The 27,004-nt window shown below is 36.5% G+C and overlaps 2 protein-coding genes across 9 annotated transcripts; one reads left to right on the top strand and one right to left on the bottom strand.

Moving 5' to 3' along the window:
• The first annotated feature begins 424 nt into the window (after nt 1-424).
• LOC18430454 (Kelch repeat-containing F-box family protein) lies at nt 425-2,169 on the top strand. Its single transcript, XM_006840598.4, has one exon. The coding sequence runs from the start codon at nt 833-835 to the stop codon at nt 2,012-2,014; it is 1,182 nt and encodes a 393-aa protein (XP_006840661.2). The 5' UTR covers nt 425-832; the 3' UTR covers nt 2,015-2,169.
• A 2,045-nt stretch (nt 2,170-4,214) lies between these two features.
• LOC18430488 (uncharacterized) lies at nt 4,215-25,572 on the bottom strand. 8 transcript variants are annotated; one of them, XR_016050810.1, is made up of 13 exons: nt 25,168-25,572; nt 19,688-19,814; nt 19,472-19,608; nt 13,916-14,117; nt 13,444-13,682; nt 12,904-13,015; nt 12,378-12,522; nt 12,050-12,192; nt 10,150-10,322; nt 9,514-9,795; nt 8,741-8,796; nt 6,051-6,517; nt 4,215-5,946 (listed from the first exon to the last, which is right to left on the bottom strand). XR_016050810.1 is itself a non-coding variant. In XM_020665073.2 (13 exons), exons 4-13 carry the CDS (start codon nt 13,992-13,994, stop codon nt 4,784-4,786), a joined length of 2,610 nt encoding a protein of 869 aa, XP_020520732.1. In that variant the 5' UTR covers nt 13,995-14,117; nt 19,468-19,608; nt 19,688-19,814; nt 25,168-25,572; the 3' UTR covers nt 4,215-4,783. The 8 variants fall into 8 exon arrangements, 6 of the variants coding, with proteins under 6 accessions (XP_020520732.1, XP_011621995.1, XP_088716359.1 ...); XM_020665073.2 differs by having other exon boundaries at nt 6,051-6,268; nt 19,468-19,608; XM_011623693.3 differs by having other exon boundaries at nt 6,051-6,268.
• Between the last annotated feature and the right edge of the window lie 1,432 nt (nt 25,573-27,004).

Raw genomic sequence — 27,004 nt, 5'->3', positions numbered from 1 at the left:
ATTACCACTTATATTTTATTGTTTTATATCAAGTACCATAGATAGTAAAGTAGGCATATGCGATATCTCTCACTTTCTATATCAACGTTTCTATCAATATCCATATATATAAGGTACATAAGGCACATGGTTGGACCCAGTCTCTTATGATACATGTAAAGGCGGTTCCTTTTTTTGGCACCCCCACAAACAATTACCAAAGGATGAGGTCTGTGTGTTAAAGTGAGATGCACTTTTGGTGCCGGAAAGCCATATGAAAAACTTATTGTCACTCCTAAAATTAATGTTGTTTGAGCGGATATATAAACTATAAAACTTTTTTGGAAATCTGATGGTCCAGATGATGCAGTACAAGACTCATTATTTTTGTGAGTCAAATTCTTTTTATATAATATATTCATAAATCTCGAGGTGGAGATGATCATGGTTTTCTAGCATTGAAATAATTTCTTGAGGTATGCATACTTGTTGACACCTTATATAAATGTTTTCCTTAACAAAAATCAGTCGGTCGCTTTAATCCAACCAAGTCAAATTTGGCAGTTATTGAATTTCTCTTTCCTTCCATTCTTTTTTATCTTTTCCATTATTAAAATATAGAAAGCCAACCAATTTTGAAATGTCAGTTCTTTGAAATATTGCTTGGCTTGTGCGTTTAACTTCTTTAGAAAGGGTCTAATGTTCACATTTACCTTAATAAAAACGAAAATTAATCTGCTTTTGAATTTATAATAATTCCAATAAAATAAGCACCAAAAGCCAGGTCATCTGAATCAAAACCTACCAAGGATTCAAGGTAATGAGTTTTCATTATTCTCCCTAACCAATTCCTATGTATAAATACATTCAAGATACAATCACAAAGACGGGCTTCCAACCCTCCAAAAACCAGAGAGCAAGAGAGATGGACAGTGAAGAAGTGTCCCCCTTCCATGGAGACACACTAGAGGCCATTCTCTCACACGTCGGAATCCCGGACCTCCTGCGGCTCGCGCTGGTTAACGGGGCTTGGAACAAGGCTGCCATCTCGGTCCTTGGCCAAGCCCTCGCAGACTGCAAGCCATGGCTCCTCCTCCACCGCCACAGCCGCCGTAGGCCCTACGAATCTACTGTCCACGCTTATGATCCGTATTCACGGTCGTGGATTCGCCTGCCTCACTCACAACCCTCACTTGACTCGTACCGGTTTCGCTCCTCTCAATCGAATCTTCTCTATACTCTCTCTCCCTCTCGGATAGCCTTCTCCATCGATCCTCTCAAACAACAATGGCACCACACTGGTGGAGAGGGCATGCAAGTGTGGCGTATGCACCCGGTGGTCGCAACCTTTGAGAGTGAGAGCTCTACAAAGGTGGTGGTCATCGGTGGCACATACGACTTCGAAGACGACCCTCTCTCCGTAGAGATTTTCGACTCGAGTATCCAGCGCTGGGAAACCTGTGACTCCTTACCTGAAACTTTCAGGGGAAGGGCCTCTGCCTCTTGGTTATCCGCAGCAATATGCCACAAAATTCACATTTTGGACAAGAATTCAGGCCTATTTTGCTCGTTCGATCCTGATACTAAAAAATGGGGCACGCTTGCCGTGATCTTCTCCGAACCCGCCGTCTTCGAGAGCATGATCGTCTGGGTTGGCGACAAGATAATTCTGGTTGGACTTTTGGGGGAGGCAACAAATGTGTCGAGTGTGGGAATATGGGAAGTGAATTGCGAGGGAAATGAGTGTAGATTGATCGGAGAATCTCCACCACAAATTTGCCGGGAAACTTTTCCGTCGGAGGCCGGGGCCATGGGATTTGACTGTATAGCAGCTAACGGTCTCATTTATGTGTATAATCCGTGCATGTGGGGGCAAATACTCACGTGTGATGTTTCGGGTGCAGGCTGCAAGTGGGGAGTGATAGAGAAATCGGATTTAGAAGGAGAAGGGATGGAATTGGATTCATGGGTCTTTACTTGTTCTTCAGTTGGAATCGAAGATTTGATCAAGGTTTTTGAAATAAAGCGGAGATGATGATGACGAGAAAAAATAAAGCTTAGATGATGATGAGATTTTTTAAGTGACTTTCATATTAAATTTGGGTTTCATAGAGGGATAGGGATTTTATACGTTAATTCTTGGATTTTTGTAAGATGGATTGTTAGTATGTGTTGTCAACTATTTGTTTCCATGGTTTTTCCCTTGTCGTTGTAGCAGACAGGAGAGTTGGTGAACCACTAATCTAATCTAAGCCAGGAGGAAAAACCAAGAAAAAAACAGAGAAGATGTTTATGAAGGGGTCAAAATGTAGACCACGGCGCATTTGCACCTCCTTTGACTCGTATTTGTGGAATTACCTATCCCTTAATACAAAAAGAAAAAGCACAAAAGGAATAAAAAATAAAAAATTAACAAAAGGAAGCCTGCTAGAAAATGTAAATGTGAAATGACAGCACTATTATTTATTTCTAGGATTTTGTACAATAACACTGTTTATATTTATGGTGCAGTTTACATACAGATGCACTGTATGCGTAGAGGTAAGGTGCACCTTCAAATTTTATCATGATATATAATTTTGATGTAAAATGTTTTTAAGATTATTTTAAAATCTAATTTTATATTTAATTATAAAATTTAAAATTTAAAAAATAGTTATAATCAAGTAGATCTATAAACATATGAAAATCATGAAAATGGGTGGGGAGTTAAAGGTATAAAACATTATTTTGGTGGGGAGTTAAATGTACCATTTGTAATATATGAGTTGAAAAGGATCATGAAAATGGGTGGGGAGTTAAAGGTATAAAACATTATTTTGGTGGGGAGTTAAATGTACCATTTGTAATCTATGAGTTGAAAAGGGTACGTCCCCAAATTTGAGGTCTTAAAATTAATTCTAGATGGAATTTGACCTGAAGGGAGTAAATTGGAGTAGAATACCTTTTAGATTTTTTAGCATGGGTACGATGAGCATGATATCCCAAAATAGGGGCTCCTATTTGACCTTAACTTTTGTAGATGTCCTCAACATAACGAGTATAACAATTTTAGAAATAAAATACAATAAGATAAAAAACTAATTTTGAATCTTTGAAGGTGTGGAGCTAAAATGGGCATTCAGAGTTTTGAATTATAGAAATAAAATACATTAAGATAAAAAACTAATTTTGAATCTTTGAAGGTGTGTAGCTCAAATGGGCATTCGGAGTTCACCAAAGTGTTTGTCCCTTAGGAAATCCATTTTCTAGGATATCTTGATTCTTTTTTACTGTTCATTGGGTTCAATTTTTTTTTTTTTTTTTTTTCAGAGTAAGGAAATGAAATGTGTATGCTGCAAGAAAAAACAATAGTGTTAGATCAACGCCATAGAGGGGTCTACTTGATACTAAATTTTGAGATGCATGTGAAAACAAAGTCAAAGAAATCCTGCTAAATAGCTATTTTAAGTGTTTCTGTGCCATGAGCTAATGTGTATATATATATGGAAAGAGAGAGAGTAAAACAATGACATGATAGTGATCATGTTGCTTATTTATTTTTGTTCTTTTATTTTTCAAAGCGATAATTATTTAAACATATCTAAGTATTTATTTCCAACATGTAGACATTGTCACATGATGTATGGTGGTAAAATGTTCAGCCTCTCCAGAATCGTTTGTAGGTTAACAATTATTATTTTTTAATAACATTATACACGAGGTAAATCACTTCAGATTATTAGAGATTCTGCTTTGATATCGAGGGTCGACACGCCTTAACATAGCCTTGACCCTCTAACAGGACCAAACAAACTGTTGCACTTTTGTCAAGGTGTTCGCATGAATCAACGATTGTCAATGCTCAATACCTGCCAAATAACAGGTTTGTTGGAGTAATGACGATATAGATCAATATCGTCATAACACTCGTTACTGATCAATGTCATGAAAGATGCGTTGCATCTAACAAATACCTGTGTCATATACATGCAAGCATCTAAAAGCGTCGATATGTATCTGAGAAACCACAATAAAAAAAACAAGTAAACATAATGAATCCAGGCAACAATGGTGCATTGAAAGGTCAAGACACTACAAGAAACGAATCATTAAGAATCAAGAGATAAGATAGAGAACAAGCAGGTCAACATAATTCAAATATCCAACACGAATTCTGTAAAGACAATGCCATTGGACTCATGCATCGGTACGAATTGTATAAATCTTTCTACCACAGGAGGACAAGCCACAAATTTTCTTGGTAGTGAATGTATATCTATCATATTAAGCAGTTAATGGGGGAGTTACCACCAAACTCCAGCCCTTTTGAGTATTGATAACAATACTACAATTACAAAAATGAACCAATGCCCATCAGATCTCAAATTCAGGGGCGAAATAATACCAACAATATACACAATAAATAGACAATGTCAAACTCTCCTAAATTGACATGTGTTGGCTACCCATGACCCAAATCATAGATAATGGCCTTAATATCCAGAGAGACACAGGTCCTCACCTAATTAATCTTCAGAGAAAATGCTCTGATACTCCTTGTATACAGCAAGCAGTGCAGAGTCCCTCTAGACATGACTCCTCATCCATGGGAAAGTATCTATTTCCCATGAACTCTGCCATAAAGACATATGTGTCCACACCTAATAATTTATCTGACAAAATGCTCGTAAATCACTGTTTTATGAAAGGATTATTAGGATGCTCCAACATTTCCAAAAGGACACGAGTGCCCTCATCTAATAATTTATCTGACAAAGTGCTCTTAAATAACTCTTTAGCTCTCTAGAGAGTTCTCACCTTATTATCTTGTGAAGAAAAGGCTCTCAAAATCTTTGTATAGTCCTCTAGACCTCCTCTGATCCATGGAGAAAGGATTATTGCTCCCTGAACTGCTCCTACTCTTATTGCTGCTCCTAAACCACCTTGGGTTTGAGGGGCCAGCCTCATCACGTCCATGGCCAAAGCTTGCCTTTGCCAAATCTCTCAGTTGCCTCATCCATGGCTTCTCTCCTGACCCCCTTGATGACCTCACCCCACTCACTCTCTCTCCACTCTCACTCACTCCTCTCTCCCCCTCTCTATAATCCAACTTTATTTCTCCAAACCAACTCTGCAAAACCTCAAAAGGAACTACAAAACTCACCAACCCTACAAAACCCATCTTCAGTCCACGTCCAAAGGACTTCTCATCGGGGCTTAACCGACGAATTTGCATAATCAGGGCCCACCACTCATTCATAACTTGTGTAAGAAATGCAATCATAGCGAGAGAAATGAAGAATATACCAACTGCTTTTTGGTCTTGGACTTTGTATGCCTTTACAATCACAGTCATGCATGCACCCAATATAATGGCCTCACTGGCAACTGATACAATCTCAACAAGTTGCATTCTCTTTCTAATGAATGGCTTCTTTATAGTGAGAAAGACAAGTTGGAATCCAGCAATTGAGAACACTGCAATGGCTGGAATTCTTACCGGAAGTTTGCCAGAAATAGCACCAGCAGCCAAACCAAGTGCCGCTCTCTTAATGCATTCAAGGAGCGTGTAATATATACGAAGAATACCGAAGAGTTTCTGAATGGCAGTTGCCTCTGCATCTTCTGTTTCATCATCGGAAGGGATAATTTGGCCATGTCTTTTGCTGGAAGTTTCCCCAGAAAATTGGGAGAGCATGTACTTTGGTGGGCCCCTCAGGTCTTCAAAGAGAGGGCCAAGGGTTGTGAGGTGGGTTGAGTTTGGATTGTTCTTCCATGTCCATTGGCCTCTCTTGCCTGGGCCCAGAGAGACTCTTATAAGGTCATGGTAACAATGGAGGTCTTGATCTTCTTGATGTATTTCTTTGTACTGGAGAAGCTTACCCAATGTGATTCCCAGTGAAAGAAAAATGAGTAGAGAGAGGAGGAAGAAGGCTGGGATTCCAAGTACTAGGATTCCTACTGTGACTCCTGCCGTTGATCCTCCTGCACCACAATCTAAATCAGTTTCGTAAAGCAAAATAACAACAATTATGAAGATTTAGCTTTTGAGAGAGAGAGAGAGAGAGAGAGAGAGATAGAATACTTACCTTTCATTAGTGCTGCTGCTGCTTGACACATACATGGTAATGCGAGCATAATCAAGAAAATTTCAAATCTCCACAATACAACTGCTCCATAGTCCTTTTGCTTTCCCACCATGGAATTTCCTTTCCATTTAAGGAGCAAAAGGAGTAAAAAATGAAGCAGCATCAAACCAACCCCAATTATGGCTAACCAAAACATGTTCCAACCAAACTCCTTCCAACTGCAAGTTGTGGCAATAATAAATCGAAGCATAGAAATAACAAGTCAATGTGAGTATTTTCAATTTGACATAAAATTAACAAAAGGAAACAAAAATAAATCAAACAAAACCAAGAAAATTTTCAACTTTTGCTGAGGTTCTTGCTGGAGCCATCATTGAAGTTTTGTTTCTTGATATTTCAATGAAAAGTTAATCTTTTCGGAATATGTCTTTATTTCATAAAAGGCCGGATGTCCATGGAATCTCAACCTAAAGAAAAGACACCAAAAGAAAAAGTAAAATGAAATGTTAAACCCAGTATAACTTTGGTCCAAATTTTGGTAAGTTTTGGCCAAGAATTTAAATGACAATTAGAATGTTAAGTTATTACGGCCAAAAGTTTGTGTGATGGTTCCATTGATGGTCTCATTCAAGATTCCTTATTGACTTGAACCATCATTAGTTTAAAATCCCTCCCTGATTCGGATTTCAAGAGGTTTCCAACTGGATTAGATAAGTGGCAATTGTTTATATCTTTTGCATTAAAATCCCTTGATAAAGCAGAATGGCGAAACAAGATTCATGTAGCCGACTCCAAATAGTTGGGATAATACTCGGATTATGACGATAGTGATGATTCAAGGGCACTGAATATCCTATGAAGCAAGGTTTGTATAACATATTTTGAACTGGATTGAAGGTCGCTAGAGCTTAATTGTGGGCTATGGTGCCTTGAGCTCTAATATCTGCAAGCATCGTTTGAATCTATAACTCGGTGTCAAATGTTCATTGTAATTTGTTTTGTCTAAATTCAAAACCATCAAAAACTGCCATCACCATATCAAATTCAAATAGTGCATATACAATAAATCTGATCATATCTTAAAATTTCAAGCACGACATATGAAGGAAAAAAATTCTATTCTTAAAGACAGGAAAATGGTAACTAAGTACAAAAAAGGACCCCTATGAGTACGCACACACACGCACACATAGGATCTTGCATCATTAATATTACACCTTCCAGGTTAATACATGATGATTCCCAATTGAGAGGTTACATGGAAACTGAACACTTGTTGCACATTTCTGTGATTGCAAGTAGGTTTGCTTCATACAGGTGCATTTTACATTTGACAAGAGCTGTCACAGTGGGCCTCAACTGAGACAATGCTTTTCCTTGATTCATATATTAATCTTGATTATAAGCTAGAAGCAATCCATTCATAAAGAACACTAGTGAGTGATTGGGTAGCTATCCCCTACTTCATCTGATTTGCATCCCCACTATTACCTCCATCTTCATATCCTAGTTGTTTTAAGAAGGAAGAAGGTCCTCCAAGGACTTGTGTACACTCTTGAAGTTCAAAGTGAAGCTCAAAAGATAAGAAGTTGACAATTGGAGAGGAGGGGAAAACAATTCTTGAAGGTAAGGCCAACATGGCCACTTCCAAGTTGAGGAAGTCTACATGGTGTACAGCACCTGTAGAGGTAAGGCTCCTATGGTTGATCTAACTTCACTGGAATTCACTGTCAATTGTCCAATATTGTTGAGTAGTTAGAATTTATTTCACAAGATAATGCTAAGGATATTAATGAATTGGAAGATGGCAAAAGAGAATAAATTACTACAGTTGAGAAAATCTAGTTCGGGATTCAGTATTTTGTGTGAAAGAATTAAAAGCATCATGCATGGTTTAAAGTTAAAAATGTCAGAAGATATGAATGAACCAAATGAGATAGGAGAAAGGAAAGTGCAAGGAGATGCAACAAAATGCAATACTCTTGTGGTGGAAATATGTTCATATCCATCTCAAGGGCCCTCTCATAGAGGCATATATAAAACATAATATATAAATCCAATGACCACAATGCCCTTAGGTACGTAATATTTACAATTATGTCCGTCTTTGGATATTAGAAAGAGCTCGTAATATAAACAAATCAAATTCAAACATGGAAAAAGATGTAACGGCAACATCATGGCAAGAAAAGGAAAGAAGCGCAGCATCCAATATCCCTCACTCTCTCATACATAACAAATAACTAATTGCAGATGACGAGGACAGAGACAAACTGATCACCATTCTGAACTCTGTGTGGTTCAGAATATATGATGGTCACATATATACTAATCTGCCAACTAACCTTTGATAGAATATAGGATCTTTCACATTTGTCCCATCATCCTAAGGAGTACTTCACATTTGATTCTAGAGAAGTATTGACTACCTATTAGTACCTAATGATCTGTAAGGAGATCAATGGTAAGTCGATTCTATGTGTGCTTCCTTCCACCAATGAAATATTTCAAAGGAAATCATATTAAAAAACAAATCACAGGAAAGATATTACATGATGGCAGTGTACATTAAAGTAATTTAGTAATTTTGATATAAATATAATAAACACAAGATCTCAGTAGTCTCATAGATTTTAATATCCACATGTAAGCCGACATTTCATACATTTCTGTCAAATAAACAAACTTACCCATCAGGGCTCTTCGGATTTAATTCTAACTCCGCTTCAGGTTTCATATTCATACTCTGTAAATTGAATATTTAGATCAGCCTTAACTTGAAACCCTAATGTTGATCAATAATACATCAAATGAACTCTTTCAAATGACAAAAAAAAAAAACAATTAAAGTTAAATCATGTAAACAATATGAGCACTCCTTTCATCACAACCATTGTTCAGAAGTAATTATAGCAATAACAACATGAATAACACAAATCATACTGTTAACCATAATGAATTTTTATGAGTGTAGTTTTGGAGTGTCATGGCTTTACAAAATTTGGCGAAGCCGCACCTCGAACCCTACTGGCAAACACAGATTTGGGGCCAAGAGCCCTTGTGATGGCCTGCAAATCTATTTCTGCCCTGATTAGGGAATTTCAAGCTCCAGTTCTGAAGCATGAAATTTCTTGTATCTGTAAAGAATGGACATGAATAGTCCAGAAAATGTGCCGCAAGATGGACCACTTTTAGGGCTTGACGTCCATTTTCTTTTTGACTTCCATGACTGTCAATGTGGAGATGATCAATTTGCAGGTTTTATGGTGCCGAACCTGTGTTTTGAGGAGAGTTTTGAGGTGCAACTTAATAAAGCCATGGGCACACTTAATACCTCCCATTTTGTTTTTGGGGTAATGTTAATCATAATGATCATGATAGTAGAAATAATAATAACACATGTTGTATTTGTTGCTATCATCATCACCATCAATCATCATTGTTATTTTTGAGATGTTCTTACCTCAAAGAATATGTTGTACTCCATAGCAGTAAGCGGTCGCCCAAAACCCAATGAGTCCGTCAGGATTTTTTTCATTTTCCCATAGTTCAGGATGTGGGATCCCACATTATTTGAACGAAACTTAGAAGCTAGCATGATGAAATGAACATTGTGACTTTCCCATGGGACCCTAATGTAAGGAATGCTCCATTGTAGACCCCTTGAAAATTCGTAGAATTCAACAGGCATGGCAGAAGCCAGCCATCTTGACAGTGCAAAAACTTGAATGTGGAAAGCCATTCTCTGAAACATAACAAAAAGTACATGATTTCAGGATAAAAAGTTGGTTCTTATATCAATTACTATAATGAGCTGAATATGTGTGCCTGGTGTCCATTTTCTATTGGGATAAGGCTAATGAAATCTGGAAATACCTAACATATTATTCATGAAATAAAGGATATTATTCCAATTTCTTATACAATCTCATGATTGGAGGTGTGCACATACGTACTTCTATGTTCAAAAAACAAAGTGAGAATCTTAAGCGGAGAATAAGATCTCCCTAAAATCATTGATCAGATATATCGAGTACAAGAAATGTATTTGAAAATGTCTACAATATTGCCAAAGAAAAATGAAGATATGAAACCATACTATTAGATTTCGAGAGGGATCAGAAGTCAAATAGGAAGATGAGGGCCTTTGGAGAACCCCTGAAGCCTGTAGGCTTGCAGTAGAAATTGTAAGCAATCCAGCTGCAAAAGACGTCACACCAAATATAGCAGTTGTAATGGTATATGCCACGATCGAGACCATTGGTACCGAATCTGCATTAGTATTTCATGCCAAATTTAGAGGTGATGAGACTATTTATCTTAGATAAGGAAGTTGTTATGGATTCAAGCACAAGCTTTCAATTTATCAAGCCAGCTGCCAGGGGCTCCAATCTTCAATACTATACATATATACATATCACAGGTGGAAATGCATAAAACAATTATTATTTCTGGCTCGAAAGAAATCAGTATAATAGTGTAATTGACTTGTAATGTTTATGACCCACAACTACATATTCAAGCCAGTGGAGCTTATCCCCAATCTATATCATAATATCTTCATGCACTCTAACAATCATTTTTCATACAAGTCACAAGGACCAATAGCTCCATGATGTAGAGCAGAGAGGAAGAGAGAGAAAGCCCATTACCAGTTAGAAATTAATGGATTTCAACTGTGATACAAAGACAATGGGCTGAAGGTAACAAATCCTAACTTCAATGGCTTGTAAGAGGGTCCAAAGACACCCCAAAATAAGAACTGAGTTCCTGATTTCTCATATTTTACAGGAAAAACATTGATTCTAGTAGGGTAAAGTCTCCCACTTTTAATAGACTTGGCTTTGCTTCTAAGTCAAAGCTCCCTCTTAACTTTCCTAAGAACATTTTTTATGGACTCTACCCCTTCCCAAGTCATGCAAAACACCTTTTCCAAGCCATGCTTGAAGTTTCTAGGAATATTAATGGACACTATCCCATGCACAATACCTCTTCCCAAGCAAAATTCAAATTCAAATTCTAGCTTTTTCCCTCCTAATTTTTCCATGCTCAAAAGTTAAATGGAGCCCCAGAAATATCCATTACAGAAAAAAATACCCAAAATACCCCTGCAAAAACTAAAGAGAAAATGCAGTCCAAAAACTGTCAAACAAACTTTCTTTTATTTTCTTCATCATCGTACTTTGGAGCTTCACCGTATTAGCATGCATTTATTATATTTTGCTTGTAGACCAGCTCCATGGATTTTTGCAGAAAATGTTATTCTTCAGGTTCCTATATATATGTAATGTGTAATGTGTAATGTGCGTATGCATTTAAGTATGTGCACATCGTTGCTAAGATCTCCCAACCTAAGTGGCGATCTTACTCCAGAATCTCGATTAGGTGCTCTGGAAGGGGTTTTTTAAGTTATCCAAATCCCCACCTTAAAGATCAAGATAATGACCAAATTGACGATTTTCTTTATTTATAGTCAGCTAGTAACGCAACCATACTTTTAATATAATTGCATTGCTTGTTGGCTACAAATAAGAGATCCTTTAAAAAGTATATATAGATTAGTCCAAGACCATGTACACTCTTTAAGATTGGGAGCAAGATCCCCAAAAGGTTGAGACTGAGTACCCAAAAGGTGCAGATCAAGATCTCCAAAAGGTTGTGATCATAATCCCTAAAATTTGGGGTTCTCGATCCCCAACATATGCATTGTCCAAACGACACTCCCAATCATAGGGAACTTCTAGTTTTTCACCATCCCTAGCTCCTGATCTGATTCCACTCCCGGTTCAGCTCTTGATCTCAACAACTGTGTGTGCATGTTTCTGTACATGTATTTACTCTAGTGGCATGTACATGGAGCTCTAAATATAAACCTTGGGCAGAATGTTGCTTTATATATATATGAAGTATGCTTGTGATGGGGACCACATTTTTTATCATGACATCTAATAGTTGTCTTATTGTAAACCAAAGAACAAATAGATCATAATCATGCTTACAATGGCTCACTTGTAGAAGGTTCGATGCAGTATTTCTATTTCCCGCTACATCACCTGTTATATTTTCAGGAATTTCAATTGTTACTGCACTGGAATCAATTTTTACATATGCAGTGTACAAATTCCTGCTCACTTCATCAAAACTGCATGGAAAGAAGAGAGGAAAAAACAAAAAATTGCAGTTTTGATTAGTAAAACACAACTAAAACTGTGTCAAGTAATTTATATATTCACGCAGGGGGGAGGGGAGAGAGAGAGAGAGAGAGAGAGAGAGAGAGAGAGAGAGAGAGAGAGAGAGAGAGGGAGGGAGGAAGGGAGCGCAGCTTGCCTTTGCAAGTGGCCCCCTGTTATGGATATGGAAGAGGAGTTGAAATCAAACACTGGCTTCATGAATTTAATAACTACTGGCATGCTTTGCTCTCGAGTTCTTATGTTTGATGTTGTACTAAGCCTTACTGAAGGCCTTTGAGAATCTGTTTGAGAAAGATAAAACCAGGTTATTTGAGTTCATTTTATAAAACTCACTCAATTTGGACCATAAGAAAATCAATATAGAAAATTATAACTTGAATACACAGGTGTAAAATTTAAGAGAAAGTCTTCGATAATTACTATGAAAATATTTCAATTAAATTTGTTCCAAATTCCAAAGGGGAATTTAGTCATTTGATAAAAATTTCTAGAGGAAAGAATACTTCCTGCAAAGCCAACTTCCAGACTGCATTCAAGGAGAATACCCTTAAAGTATTTCATTGGGGATCAAATAGCCACTATAATCATATAGGATACTTGAGAACATTATAAACACTTCAAAATTATTGGGATATTTATGTAAATTGCCATAAAATAAGTACCGTATAAGAAGATGATAGGATCAATTGGAGAAACAGGAGTCCCCTGTCTACTAATTATAGAGCTTGACTCTAGATTTATTGTCACCACTGCAATAGTTGAAATGTTTTGCACCTGAAGAGAAATTTTACATACATTAGACATAACATGACTAAAAGTAAAATTAATTGAGAGATATGGACTCCCTTTTCTCGAGAAATAAAGGAAAAAGAAGAAAAAGGAAGGAAGATGGCATGCTATTTTAAATTGGACGCATGGAAGTGTTCATCATGAAATTGAGTTTCAAATTCTTGAAAGATATATGCAAGATTTAATCGTCACACTCTTAACCATGAAAGGAAAACATGGGATGACTTCTTTATTTAATATTAAAACTACCAGTAAGAGTTAAAAAACTAAAATGACTTAACCCATAAATAAACATTGGGCTAGGATTGGTCACTCTGAGAATTTAAACTCACAAATTCTTGAAAGCAACAAATCATGATTTCCACTGTTAAATATGAATTAATAAAATTTGCAATATTTTGAAGAGAGCTCACCAGATAGCCAAAGCGACGGTTTCCAAGGCTCCTTCGGCGAGTAGGTATAAGGAAACCATTACTAGTGTGAAGAACACTCAATATTTCCGAAGAAGAATTTAAAATGGGTTCCGAAAAATCCAAATAAATTCTCAAATCTTTGTTGTCATTTGTGGCATCAACTCTCCTTGTCTCATTCTCAAGTTCCAAGAACTTCTCAGGTATATGGGTTGTCAAGTTTACAGTCACTGGCCTCCTATCTGTTATTCCAAAAGAATGAAAATGAAAAACAATAGAGGGGTATCAAATAATGAAAGCAGTGGATTGCAAACATGATGCAGTACTTCACCAACAATGAGAAACCTGCAAGGAACATAAACACAAACAAAGAAAAGTAATGCAAACATGATGCATTACTCTACCAGCAGTAAAATAATTCAAATACCCACGTTCAAAAAGACAAGAAATAGCAGAAGTACCAGGGCAGACATACCAAAATGAACGAAAAAGCTTGAATTTGCAGCACGGGTGAATGTGTTTCCAGCAAGGTCTGTGCAGAAATCCTTGTCCATCACCAGTATTATTCTTCCATAATCAACATCAGATGATAGTTCTACAATGAGACTATATTTAAGGTTTGGCTCGAGGACTGTTAAAGAGGATGGAATTACATGGCCTGCACCATAAACAAGCACCTGCCACCAAAATTTACATTTGTATCAGAAATAGCAACCACTTGTGTATGCATTGTGTTTTTGAAAAGATTAGGAAGTACATATATGGGGACAATAGCTGGTTTCATAATATAATTTGTACTTTTACAAGAGGAGGTCTAATTGTATGTTTTCTTAAGAAAAGGGGCTCTTTTTGGATAACTTTAAGGTAAACATATAGGAGGCCATTTGGGTATCTTAGAGGATGATTGATGGTTTTTAATGGATTAAACAATCAAGTAAAGTTGAGCACTAGGGATGGAAGCCCATAGACGTTTTACTTAAATACATAGACCTGTTATAAAACTTCTATGAACTTGAATTAATTCTTAGTATTGTGGTACTATAAGGAATAAGAATACAAATGATATAGTTTCAATTTATCCATCATTTAATTAAATTCATTTGAATGAAAAAAATATCAAATTATAAATAGTCATCTCATAGTTAATAGTCTCCAATATCCAAAGGAATTTCAAATCAAGATAATTTCAGTACTTATGGATAAACAAGCGGGCAAGTGATGACACTGTCCCACCATCCAAGAGAATGTGGATCCTAAGGAGCAATACTTGTCGATTTTCACTTGTTCTTCATGCATGTTTATGAATATGTATTTCCATCACCATATTTATAGAACTTATTGTATCATGGGAAGTTGAGACCGTATCCTTGACTCATATTACTCATTCATCTGCACATAAACATTTCAAACTAAGGCCTCCCATATCAATCTAAATATGATTATCCTTAGTCCACTTCTGGCTCGATCCGTGGGTTACCCCCTCACCTCTTTCAGCTTTGTTTCCCTCTCTCTTCCATCTAGCCAGTACCCTTCAGCCTCCATCCAGCTCCTTTTTCCCTCTGAAAATGCTACAAGGAATTGGAACCCTGGTTTTTGACGTCCTCTCCATGACTCTGAGATCCCTGCTTTTCAAGAGCTCACTTTTCTTATCACCTCTTACCCCAACCTCTCAAGTGGGGAAGACCATCTCTTTGGTCTGCTTCCACATGTGGTACCTTCTCAGCTGACTCCCTCTTCCGCTCTCTCTCTAGGGCTTCACAGGGGAGTTTGTTTTGTCATCCTTCTATCCCTAGAGCCTAGAATACTCATTCCCCCTCCAGTTCTTTTCCTAGCTTGCTCTATGGGGAAGGGTCCTCATGATTGACCAGATCCAAGCGAGGGATATCCAAATCCCCAATCGCTGCATTATGTGCCTTGAGGATGAGGAAACCAATGATCACCTCTTCCTACACTGTCCGCTTGTGAAACTTTTATTTGGAGCCACAACCTATCTCTCTTCAACTAGACTTGGGTCACTCCTCAAAGTGCCACCTTGTCTCTCTATCAGCTTTTCTCCCCTGGCCATGCGTGGATGCCTGCCTCTGGAAACCCACTATAGGTGCCACCATTTGGAAGGAACGCAACAACAGAATCTTCTAGGGTGAGAGGGCACCGCTCCACAAAATCATCGACATCATCAAGGACTCTATCACCTTCTGGGCTACCAATCATCACCTTTTCCAAGTTATCCCTGCTTCTGCCTTTTACTCCCATTGGGGTCACATCCTCAATTACAGGCCGACAAGATTGCCCCACTTGTCATTGGCAACCACCCGAGAGAGGCAGTATTAAACTCAACTTCAATGGCTCATCCCTGGGCAACCCCGGCCCGGCAGGGATCAGATGAATCTTCAAAAACTCTGATGGTATCACCCACTTATCCTTTTCCCAATATATCGGAAGAGCCGACTCCACAGAGGCAGAAGCAAGTGCCCTACTCGAAGGTCCAAAATGCTATGACACTTCCTGAGGACAACCCCTCTCCATTGAAGGGGATTCCCAGAATGTCATTATTTGGGCTTTGGGCGCAGCACAACCCCCATGAAGAATTTGGCATATATTTGACGAGATATATGATATTTGCAGGGCTATGCAGGTCTCTTGGATGCATTCTTGAAGGGAAACCAACCAGGTCGCCAATGATCTAGCAGCGTCCGGTCTAATCTCGAGCTAAATGGAAAAATTCATGGTTCACGTTGGTCTTGATCTTGGGTTGGGTTCGGTTTTGTTAGGCCCCTACTGTGCTAGATGGCTTCATCTTGGGTTGAGTTTTGTTTTGGCCCCTATTGCGCTAGGCCGCTTTTTCTTCTTTTTTTGTCGTTTTCTTGCATTTGGTCACCTCTCTTGGTGACTTTTTGTCTCTTTGGTCCGGTTGCCCCTTTTTTATCCCTCTCTTCCATCAATACAATGTTAACAATAACCAAAAAATACTTTGTAAAGGACTCATGGTATCAGGTAATATGGTGATAAATTATAAACTTGATGGAGAGTTACTTCCTCAAATTCCACTTGATCCCGTTATCAAATTCATTTGCATGTTATTTGGGAAAAAAGACACTAGTATCATACGGGTGGAAAATGTGTGAAACCACATCAATAAGTTCAGTTTACCCATTGCTCTAAGCCATTTATATTGGTCAAATGCCCAATCCCTACTATATTCTTATATAGAAATCATCAATTCATCATCATCATCATCAGAGCCTCTTCCCAACTATTTGGGGTCGGCAACACGAATCCTAGACCGGTAGATTCAAGATTTATGGAAAGTTTTGGCAAAGTTTTACATTGTTTGTCTACCTAACACAACCCACCTCCTTTACACGGGGCTTGGGATGGGTTAAGGGCAAGCTCAAGGTCCTCACCCTTCTTAGCCCATATTGTTATATATAAATGTAGATGTAAATTGTTAGTCTTATGAAAAAAGTGATACCATCTCTGCAGTTTGATTGCACTTTGAAACCTTGGATACTCTGATGATTGCAATGAGTAGTTACTTATTACATACTAAGGCCACAGGCCATTTCGTGGCGTCCATCATGCCTAACTGATCTACTTAGTCAAGTAAGCATACATCTGCTTCTTATGGGGCATTTGAACATGCAAAGTATTCCACCTCCATGATAATATCGAAGGGGGGAAGATTTTTGTAATTTGCTTGACTGGAACACCAATCCATTTCCAAACAGAAATACAAGATGGATGTTCTACCATCCAAATCTAGGCAACAGATTTGCCCTGGTGAAAAACTTGCAATATCAAATCAATTATACCAAATGCACTTGATTTGAATTTTCCACAATATACCTCAATATTCTTTGAGGGACTTCTAATGATTCAAGTCAAGGTTTATTTGCAATCCTAAGTCCCACTACAAAACAAAGGTGGTCTTGGGCATAAGGAATCCATTTCTCTACGTTCAATGCTAGCATAAAAATATTTTTCATGTCAATAAATCTAATTTTCAGCCTTATGAATCATGTCCAAGAGGAATCATTCATAATAATTTACAAAAATTTCAAAGGGATTGCAACCAATTATCCCGAATCTTTCAATGTCTTTATCCAAATAATAATTTTTTTGGGATAATCGAAACCACCTTTAGGACTACCATATACAATGCTGACGTCCATAACAGTGTGTATGCCACCCAAGCCTATAATCTTATCTGTAGATAGATAGCAAGGACTTTGATCACCAATCATATGACATCAATTTGCATGTTTTGAAATTTTTCTCCATTTGGTGAAAACATATAAAATATCTGGTTTACTATACTGGTCTTAGTATAAACTCAGTAATGCATGGGATTTCTTTTATCTTTAACGGATCATCAACGGTCATCATTTAAGAAAGTAGTTCTATTTAACAATAAAATAAAATAAAAAGCAACCAACTACACCAATACACTAACAGATGCATATAATATGTAAATGCGAGTAAAAACTCATTTTCCAGAACTTGCCAAGTCAATTCACCCAAGGCAAGTTGCTGACTTTGATAATTGACAAACTCAGTTGTACCTGAGTTTCTTTTTTCTTATGTATATTTTTTTCAGTCGTTTTGTCGTGCGAATGTTACTATGACAGACTAGGTACAGTTCTCAACATCGAGCTATATTTTTTTTTATTTTACTAAGATTAAAAAAAATCTACATCAATTAGAATGTAAACAACATCCCCTACAGATGCATTTTTACGCTTAGCATAGAGTTTTGACACATACAAATGTTGAATCACCACAATGTGGGTTGAAGGATTTCATACCATCCATGTTGGGTCCAGAGATCTCAGTAAGTAGATCGTGAAACTTCTCTCACCTATCTTTACCATGATATATGTGATACAAATAGCATTTCACTCGTCAATGATACAAATTGCATTATGCTTTTATTAGCAGGGATTCATTTTCTATAATTTACTAGTATGTGTCTATATTCCTGCATCTTTGTATCTGACACTTCATAATTCACCAACCTAGCTGGCTGATGCTATTTAACTTTGTCCCCCTTTTTCTTATAAACAACATTTGGTTAAGCACAAAAGGGTTGTGTGAAGTAGCAAAAGGAATGCTACCAAAGGGACAACCCTGAAAAGGATGTTTTCTTGACCATCAATTAACGTCTTGGTTACAAAAACCTAACACGGGTAGAATTGCTGGGAAATTCAATGCTCCTTAAGAAATTCTTAACAGCAAACTGTCACCTCCCTCACATCACACTGTATCAATGTTTTGAAACTCTGTTTGGAGATCGGACTCAGCCCTCACTTGAGCTGAGTAACCCCGTTGAGTACTGTACAAGCCTCAAAATATGCTAAAAAATATGTTAAGAATAATTGATGGAAAATGTATAAATGATGAAAAATTCCATAAAAGATGAAAAAAGTATAAATGATGGATTATTGAAAAAATTGATTTATACCTTGAAATATTTAGAAAAATCAAAAAAGGAAAAAAAAAGTTGGAGCATGTAACTAGAAAAATTCCCAAATCATCATAAAAACCAACAACAAAATCATGAAAATAGTTTTCAAAATTATATACTGCTGATTTTATAATAAAATTTGTGACAAGAAAAGTTAACAAGGGGAAGTCGGGACTCGCCTCCGCCGTAGGTCGAGTCATTGAACACTGCAGTGTATAGAACACCTCCTCCCTCACAACACCACTGTCTCGAAGAAGCTCTCTCTCTCTCAAGTATCATCAACTTATCACTCTCTTATTATAGGAGGCAGCCCTGCTTAAACTTTTACGGATGAAAGCCAACAGAGGATATACACTCGGTAACAGACCATTCGTGACAAGCTTGTTGCTTGTGATGAATGGAAGATTAGATGTTTAGAAGCAGAGACACAACAATCATTTTGCAAAAATGGGATAATCGTTCAGCCAATTTCGTAAAGATTGTCAATATTGAAAGAAGAGTAACAACACATGAACAACGGAACGGGGTTAAATAAAACAAATAGATAAATCAGGGGTACTTACTCACATTACAAGAATTGGGGGACGAGCACTTAAAACCTCCATGGCTAGAGCACGCCTCGCTGAAAGCAATTTGGACTCTAACATGTGAACCGCTCGTAAATGCCATCTCCCCCGTAACAGATGCAGTAGGAGGAATGGTATCTGCATCAAAATAAACTCCTTAATCAAACTTAAACTCTGGAATCTTAGAGAGGGAGGGGGGAAGAGAGAGAGTGTTCACCAACAGTCCAATTAAAGGTCGTGCAGGAGGCTCCATTGATGCAGACCTCAAAGCTGTGATCTCCATCAACCAAACCTTCGTAGGAAGCTCTCCATGAATCGCAAACGCTGTAATTACCCTCATCAAGCTGATTAAACAAGCAACATAAAATGCCCAGTCAAGAAAAGGGAGAGAGAGTGGGAGAGTAGGCCTTGTTGCGGCCGTACTCCACAAACCAATACACGCCAATTTTTCAAATTTTAAGTTTCCAATGTGAAATTTGGCGGAAAAGAAAATTAGAGGAAAAAAACTGAATGAGAAAGTAGCATCTCTATTTTATGAAGGGAAAAGTTTATATACGGTTGCATTTTATTTGAATAGCTAGGGATGCAGCTTTATCAACCATCCAATATTTTGGATGGTTAGCATTTCATTTGAAACATAAGACATCAACACTGCCAACTGCAAGTATGGTTTCCTCAAACTCTGCAATATTGTACAATTCTCTCTCTCTCCTCTCTCTTTCAATTGTTTCATGCGGGTTGTACTTTATTTGTACAGTATGCTATCCAGAAGGATAAAGATGGTCCATCTAAAACCAATTGTAATTAATAATGGTAATTAATGGTTCAAATTTTTTTTTAATATAATTATTATTTTTAATTTTTTAAATTTATTTATTTATTCATATTCATAATCTCCATGTTAAAGATTATATATTCTCTAACGATTAGAAATTATATTAAAAATAAATATTTATTACCAAGCCCACCTTTCTACATGTGGGGGCGATATACATGTTAAAGATTATATATTCTCTAACAATTAGAAATTATATTAAAAAGAAATATTTATTGCCAAGCCCACCTTTCTACATGTGGGGGCTTGGCCGCATGCTAACTGCGTCTTTTTATGTATCATATAATTTTTTTGGGCCTGATGCGGATCCTATATATACTTTTTAGATCCAAATATCTGATCCGGTCTAGGTCTAGATCTAAATCTAAATTCCATGTATACCTTTCAGATCCGAATCTAGATCCTAGTGAATGGAGACCCAATCCGATCCATTCTCAGCCCTACTATGCTAAAACCTGATGGAGACGTATTTCAACGATCCCAAAACATGAAAAGATACTATATCACCTTATTGAATGGGAACTCAAAATCCCAATTCTATATTGGGAAAAAGTTTAGATGAATAAATTACTTATTTTTATAAAGAACTTGGTTTCTATGCGGCCAAGTCCGCATATGTAGAAATGCGGGTCTCTTAATAAATTTATTTTTGAGGTAGATTTTAAGATTTAATTTTTAAGAACATGTAATCTCTAATATGAAGATCATAATTATAATAAATAAATAAATTTTAAATTTTAAAAATAATAATTCTAGTGAGAAAACATTTAGATCGTTAGTTTCCATTGTTTTTATATGGAACATTTACTTGCATCCATCTTCAAAAAGATGCTTTACACTTTCTAGACCATAAAAATGCAGTCCAGCCCACATGAAACAATTTTCCTTCTACAAATAAGGTAGAAATAAGGTTATATCTTTATACAAACTACATTTCTACTAGTCTTGGGACTTGAACTCAGTCCGGTCCCTAATAGTTTGGTCGAGTAATGCACATGGCCAAAAGGCCCCAAATAACTAAAAATTAAAAATACTACAAATAAAAACATTAAAAGTCAAACAAAACTTAAAACTAAACAATGAATCTAAGTAACCCAAAAAAAAATAAAAATATAGATTTTAAAAAGGAAGAGTATACAAAGAGGTAATAATTACTCTTGTCCATAGGTTTTTAAATATGGTGGTTGTGAGTGTGTCATTAACTAAACTCAACTTCAAAAAAAATAAAAATAAATCTCAAACTTTGTGCCACACCCAAGCTATTCAATTTGACGTGTAATAGCTATTAACACTTGTGACATTCTTGTATCAAAGATAAACAGTCTCATCATATAAAATCTCTTTTTAAAAAATTGATTTACAATTGAGGGTATTTTAAAAAAAAATTAAATTTTTTTTTAACAAAAGTATTGCATTTGACAATAAAAACTCATAGGTCGATGTAAAACACATCTAAAGTGCATATATAGTTTTTATAGATCAATCCTACAAATTAACATATTTGCAATTTTTTTATTTTGTTTAATATATCCGAGTTGTACTCGGGTACTCGGCTCCGCCCGAGTAGCTCCACTGATACAGATCCAAAATTAATTTTCCTTATGCTTCCACAGGATCATACTGTTGTTGTTCCCACTATTAAAACCCTAGAAGTCAATCCGGTACTTTTAGGCCTGAATTAACCTCTATCTAATAGGTAAACAAAACAGAAAATTTCAACTATCACTTATTTGAAAAGAAAAAAAAAAGTAGAGAGACCTTCCAATAGTTTGTGTGTGAGACCTTAGTGCTGAAAATTTTAAATTCTAATCGCTTTTTTAAAGCAATTATATGATGATTCTTACATGGATCCCAAATTTTACACCATCGGAGAGAATTAAGTGCATTTACAGTCCCACTAGAGGGAACCAATTTTAAAAACAAAAATGCGCCTAGGCACTTCTCTCCCGATGTAGTAAATGTACAGTTTGCTCCTGTAGATTAGGAGTTAATTTTCAGAAAGTATCAGTGAGGTGGTGTAGTGGTGGGAATGGGAATGAAAACCTTGTGTGAGATACTACTACCAATCCGGATCAAATTCGGCCGAACTTTGTGAGAACGCTTTGAACGCTAGGCAAATTAAGTTAGGGGCAGCAAACTTTCACGTACCCAAAATGACTCCTGAGAATTACATATCCTTGTGGTGAAGTAAATCTTACACCTGTGTGATTCATGGTGCACCATTACATCCACATTCCACCGTCCTTGCCTTTTTTTATAGACGCAACGTTTAAAAAAAGGACTAATTGAATCGGATCGGAACCGGCCCGTTTAGATTGAGAACCAGAGGACCGGTTTGATTCCGCTAATACGTCGAGAGCTGACTGGTTCTCGTTTGAAACCAATAGGTTCCAACCGGTTTTCTGATACTGGTTCTTTCAAAGAACAATCCCACTTTGATTTTTGAATTTTTTAACTATTCTAAAATTTTTTAATTTTTTATTGGCTGGTTCACTTTCCAAATCGCCAATCTGGACCTCTGATCGGCCGATCTTGACCGAGAAAGATTATCTCGATGGGCAATTTGAGTCACTGATTCATGTTTTTAAACCTTCGATGGATGTACTAGAAGAATTAATGACAAACATTCACTTGGGAAATGACACTGGCGTGCCTTATGTTGTAGTTAATCATAAATCACATTTAGGGTTTGCAAGGGGTCGGGGCCTGGGCGGGTCTTAGCCTGGCCCTATTCTCTTGACTGCCAGCCCTAGTCCGTCCGGTGTTGGATAAAATTAAGAGAAAACAATACAAAAAAGATGAAAAAATATGGGCTCGAACGTGCCGGTCTTGGCCTAGCCCTTTATATTTTTGTAGCTCAAGCCCTAATTTTTTCGTCTGAACCTTAAACCCAGTCCATTGCCACCCGTAATTACGGGTCATTCGAAGAGAGAAGAAAATACATGCTAAACATGAAGCAATGTCTAGAGAAAAAAAAAAACTTATTGATGCAAATGATGTATTCTTTTTTCTCTTGGCAATACTTATGATTCCTAAGAATTGTTTTAGGATGAATATAAAAAGTTAAAAACTAATATAGCGTGTTCGTACAGCAATTGTACATATGAGATGTTAAGCATTATCTTGGCTGAAGAAGTATTCATCTCAACCGTCAGTTATCAAAGTCGAACGTTTAACAAAAGGGTGCGGTTTGTATAGAACTGAGGCTCTAAACAATAAAAAGTAAAACGCACTTTCAAATAGCACGGAGAAATGTGATTTCAATAGTAGAAATCTTTGTGACAGCCTTAAAATATATTTTTATATTTAATTATAAAATTTATCGCTTCAAAACTAATGTAGATCGCGTATATCTATAAAAATCTTGAAAAGTTGACAGTAAGAAAACGCATTACAAGATGTAGTATTTCCAAAATTTGAAATCCATTTTTTTCACATGTCCACACATCTTGATGTTGAGATGATAAATTTGAGGATATTTTGGCATCAAAATAACCTCTTGTAGTGAAATTTTTGAGGTGGGCTCTAATTTGATTGTTTAGAGCCTCAGCTCTATATAAACTTTTTCCTTAACATTAATGGAGTTCGTTGTTTTTAGCTTATGAATAAGCTTCAAAATTAACAAGACCGGATTGGAGCTCAATCTAGTAAGGGGCTAGTCCTTTTAAAAACCAATCTACCCAGCGGTTCAACCGATTGGACGAGGTTTTGATCTTTGCTCATGGTCGGTGAATAGAATCCATTTTTAGAATTGTCTAAAATTATTTTTACCTTTTTTTTTTAGTAGGAATCGAACTTGAGATAGTGCTGTGCTGCTGGTGGTCATCTGCTAACCACTCAAGCCCATTCACATTTTATTTCATTGGTGGATGGTATGGACTATAGGAATGAATAAACCAAAAAAGAAAATACGAATAATAAATATCAACCTAAGTATGGTGAATAATTGGAAAGATAAGCCTATAAAGAGAGAAAAGTTTGGCAAGCTACATTATGGGCCAAATAACTTAGCAAAACGAAATTGGGAAAGATATCTTCAAGATAGGAAAATTTATTTAAAATAATTGTGGTACAGCAAACCAAAACATCAGAGAAAATTTAGCTAAATTCGCTAGAAAAAAAAAAACGGACCAAAATTTTATATTAATTAATATAATCTAGACCAACCACAGTCGATTGAAGAAAACAAGAAGAACAAAAGAAAATATGAGACTAAAACTAGCAAGAAAATCAATAAAAATACAGCTTTGCACTCTATAAACTTAATCAAAACAATTACACAGATACACAATTAGTAAAAAATAAATGGTTGGCTTGAGGATTACAGAAATTTTGATCAGTGGTTGAAATAAAATTATAGCATAGAGATGAACTATAAAAAAAATGCAATATCATTACTCAATTTCCTATTTTCCCTTTTTCCTTCCCGGAAAATAATGTTTAAAAAAGGAATAGCATTTCTAGCATCATGGAAATATACTGTATGAAATTTCCTCAAAAAATGAAAAGAAAATCAGACAAATTCTTATTGTTTGGATACAGCAGTCTTGTTTCCTAAACAGGCAAGCAAAAACATGTGGTGTTCTCTCATAAACGCTAATACCAAAAAGATTCAGAGTTTTAAACTTTAAAAATTAAAAACATGGTTTATCTATTTATAGTTGTACTAAGAAAGGACCATACAAGCACTGCAAGAAAATAAAATTATAAAAAAAAAAAAAAAAATTCATTAGCAAAGAAAGAAAAAGAAACCAGTTTCTAAAGCAAACCCATTACCAGAAAGAAGGTATTAACCACATTTTCTCACTCACAGAAAAGAAAAAAACCGACACATGTTACATGATTTTAGAAGCCACACTGACCTTGCATTGTACACTGCAATTGCCACAAGAGCTTCCATTCCTCCCATTCAAAACCTCAAACCAGAACTCAGCCTTTCTCTCTCTTGTTGCACTTAGAGGTCTCCTCTTGAAAACAACAGACAAAGCTCCTGAATCTCCTGTGCAGACCTTGAAACACAGTGCTGAGAAAACCCAAATACTGCAAACCCATGAACCCCACTTCAAACCCATTTCTCAGAGCTTGAGCTCAGGGCTTTTAGTGAGCTAACAAGACCGAATTACAGTAGCTTTAGGCCCTTTGTTCTCTTCATCTACACTGATTGGGGCTTTGCACCATGGATTAAATGGAGGAGAGAGAAGGATTGGGGGCAGGTGAGATGTGGTGTTTTTTGATGATGATGAGAGAGAGAGAGCACATGAGAGACTGAGTGCGAGGACAGGAGGAGTAACATGGGTATTGAATATGAAACCCATTCTCAACCAGAAAAATCCATAAATAATAAAGAAATATTATAAAAATGAAATTAAATAGCTTGTACAGGCATTTAAACGGTACAAAACTGTCAGTATTATCAGAATTCTGCCCCGTTAGAAAGAGAAAATAATAAATGAAAGACAAAATGCAATTACAGAGGGTTAGCAACGAGCTTAGGAGTAAGCAGATATTAGGGACCCATTTTAGCATCCATTATTTTACTAAGGAAAATTGTTTCATACGGGCTGGACCGCATGACTACTACATATGCGGTCCCAAAAGAGTAAAGCCTTCATCTTAAAAACCAGGTCCTTTTACTCATAGCTACCAAATCAAGGCAAAAGAGATTCTCTCAACAGGGAGTAGACTGGGCATTACTCTTTCGGGTAAAACATCATTTAGAATTAATTTTAATAACCTAAATTTTGCAGATTTACGCTCTTGAACCTATAAATTAACCCAATATTGTTAGATTCGGTTCAAAGTCTTCTTTAATTTGGTGAGAAAATGAAGCAATTCGGTGCTTCTTTTATTTGGGAGAAGACTTCAGACATTTTTTTTTTAATTTAATATAAATAAATTAGATTTTTGTATATAAAAATAATGATAAAATTGCCAAAAATAAATAAACAAATTGCTTTTATATTTCTTTGCGTAGGTTGAAGCTTTGGCTGAATCGGCGCGAAGCATACCCAAATCTAACCGAAGCGGCTTGTAGCATACCGAATCTCCCTAAAACAAATGCACTAGACTTAGGTTCGCTTCGGTCAAGGCCTAAAGTCCAAATGCTTTGGCTTCTTCGGCTGAAGTAAAGCGAATTTGACAACACTTGATTAACCTCAATAAAAAATTTCATGATTCTACCCTATACATTTGAAAAGATAATGTCTGAGATGGAATGATGACCATCCAATTTTTAGATGGCAAGATTTGAGTGTTAGAAAATTCAAATTTCAATTTTTTTTTTGGACAATAATCATCTAATAATGCTTAAGTAGTTCCCAAAATTTCATATTGAAAAAAATCCTCCTAAGCAGGTCTTTTGACCGAAGGATGGACTAGAAGTAAACTCTGTTCCCAATGCAGCACAATAAAAGCGCTCATATATCAATTTAGGGGCACTTATAATGTTGGGTGTCATTTCTAAAATGTCTTCAGAACAAGGTTCATATCGATCGTTTGTCAGTAAAAAGTAATGGTGATGGCCCCATGGTGTACCATACATACACTATGCAGAGCCGATATGTGGTTACTCCCTCATCACCTTAACTACTTATTAATGAAACACCATGTTCTTGCAGAGGTCATCTACCCAAAAAAATGAAGTTCATCTAGAAATGAGGGCAGTTTGTATAGAGCCTAGGCTCTAAACAATCAAATTAG

Source organism: Amborella trichopoda, chromosome 3 (genome assembly GCF_054954075.1).
Source record: "Amborella trichopoda isolate Santa Cruz 75 chromosome 3, AtrichopodaSantaCruz75HAP2 v2.0, whole genome shotgun sequence".
Taxonomy (NCBI): Eukaryota; Viridiplantae; Streptophyta; class Magnoliopsida; order Amborellales; family Amborellaceae; genus Amborella; species Amborella trichopoda.
Note: the sequence above shows the minus strand (reverse complement) of the source record. Positions and strands in the feature narration are given on the sequence as shown.

Coding starts and splice junctions, on each gene's coding strand:
- LOC18430454 (XM_006840598.4), top strand. CDS start 833: ATGTATAAATACATTCAAGATACAATCACAAAGACGGGCTTCCAACCC.
- LOC18430488 (XM_011623693.3), bottom strand. CDS start 25,377: ATGGGTTTGAAGTGGGGTTCATGGGTTTGCAGTATTTGGGTTTTCTCA. Junction 12,193..12,377: donor ACAGGGGGCCACTTGCAAAG/GCAAGCTGCGCT, acceptor CTTTCCATGCAG/TTTTGATGAAGTGAGCAGGA. Junction 5,947..6,050: donor AGCAGCAGCACTAATGAAAG/GTAAGTATTCTA, acceptor ATTGTGGTGCAG/GAGGATCAACGGCAGGAGTC.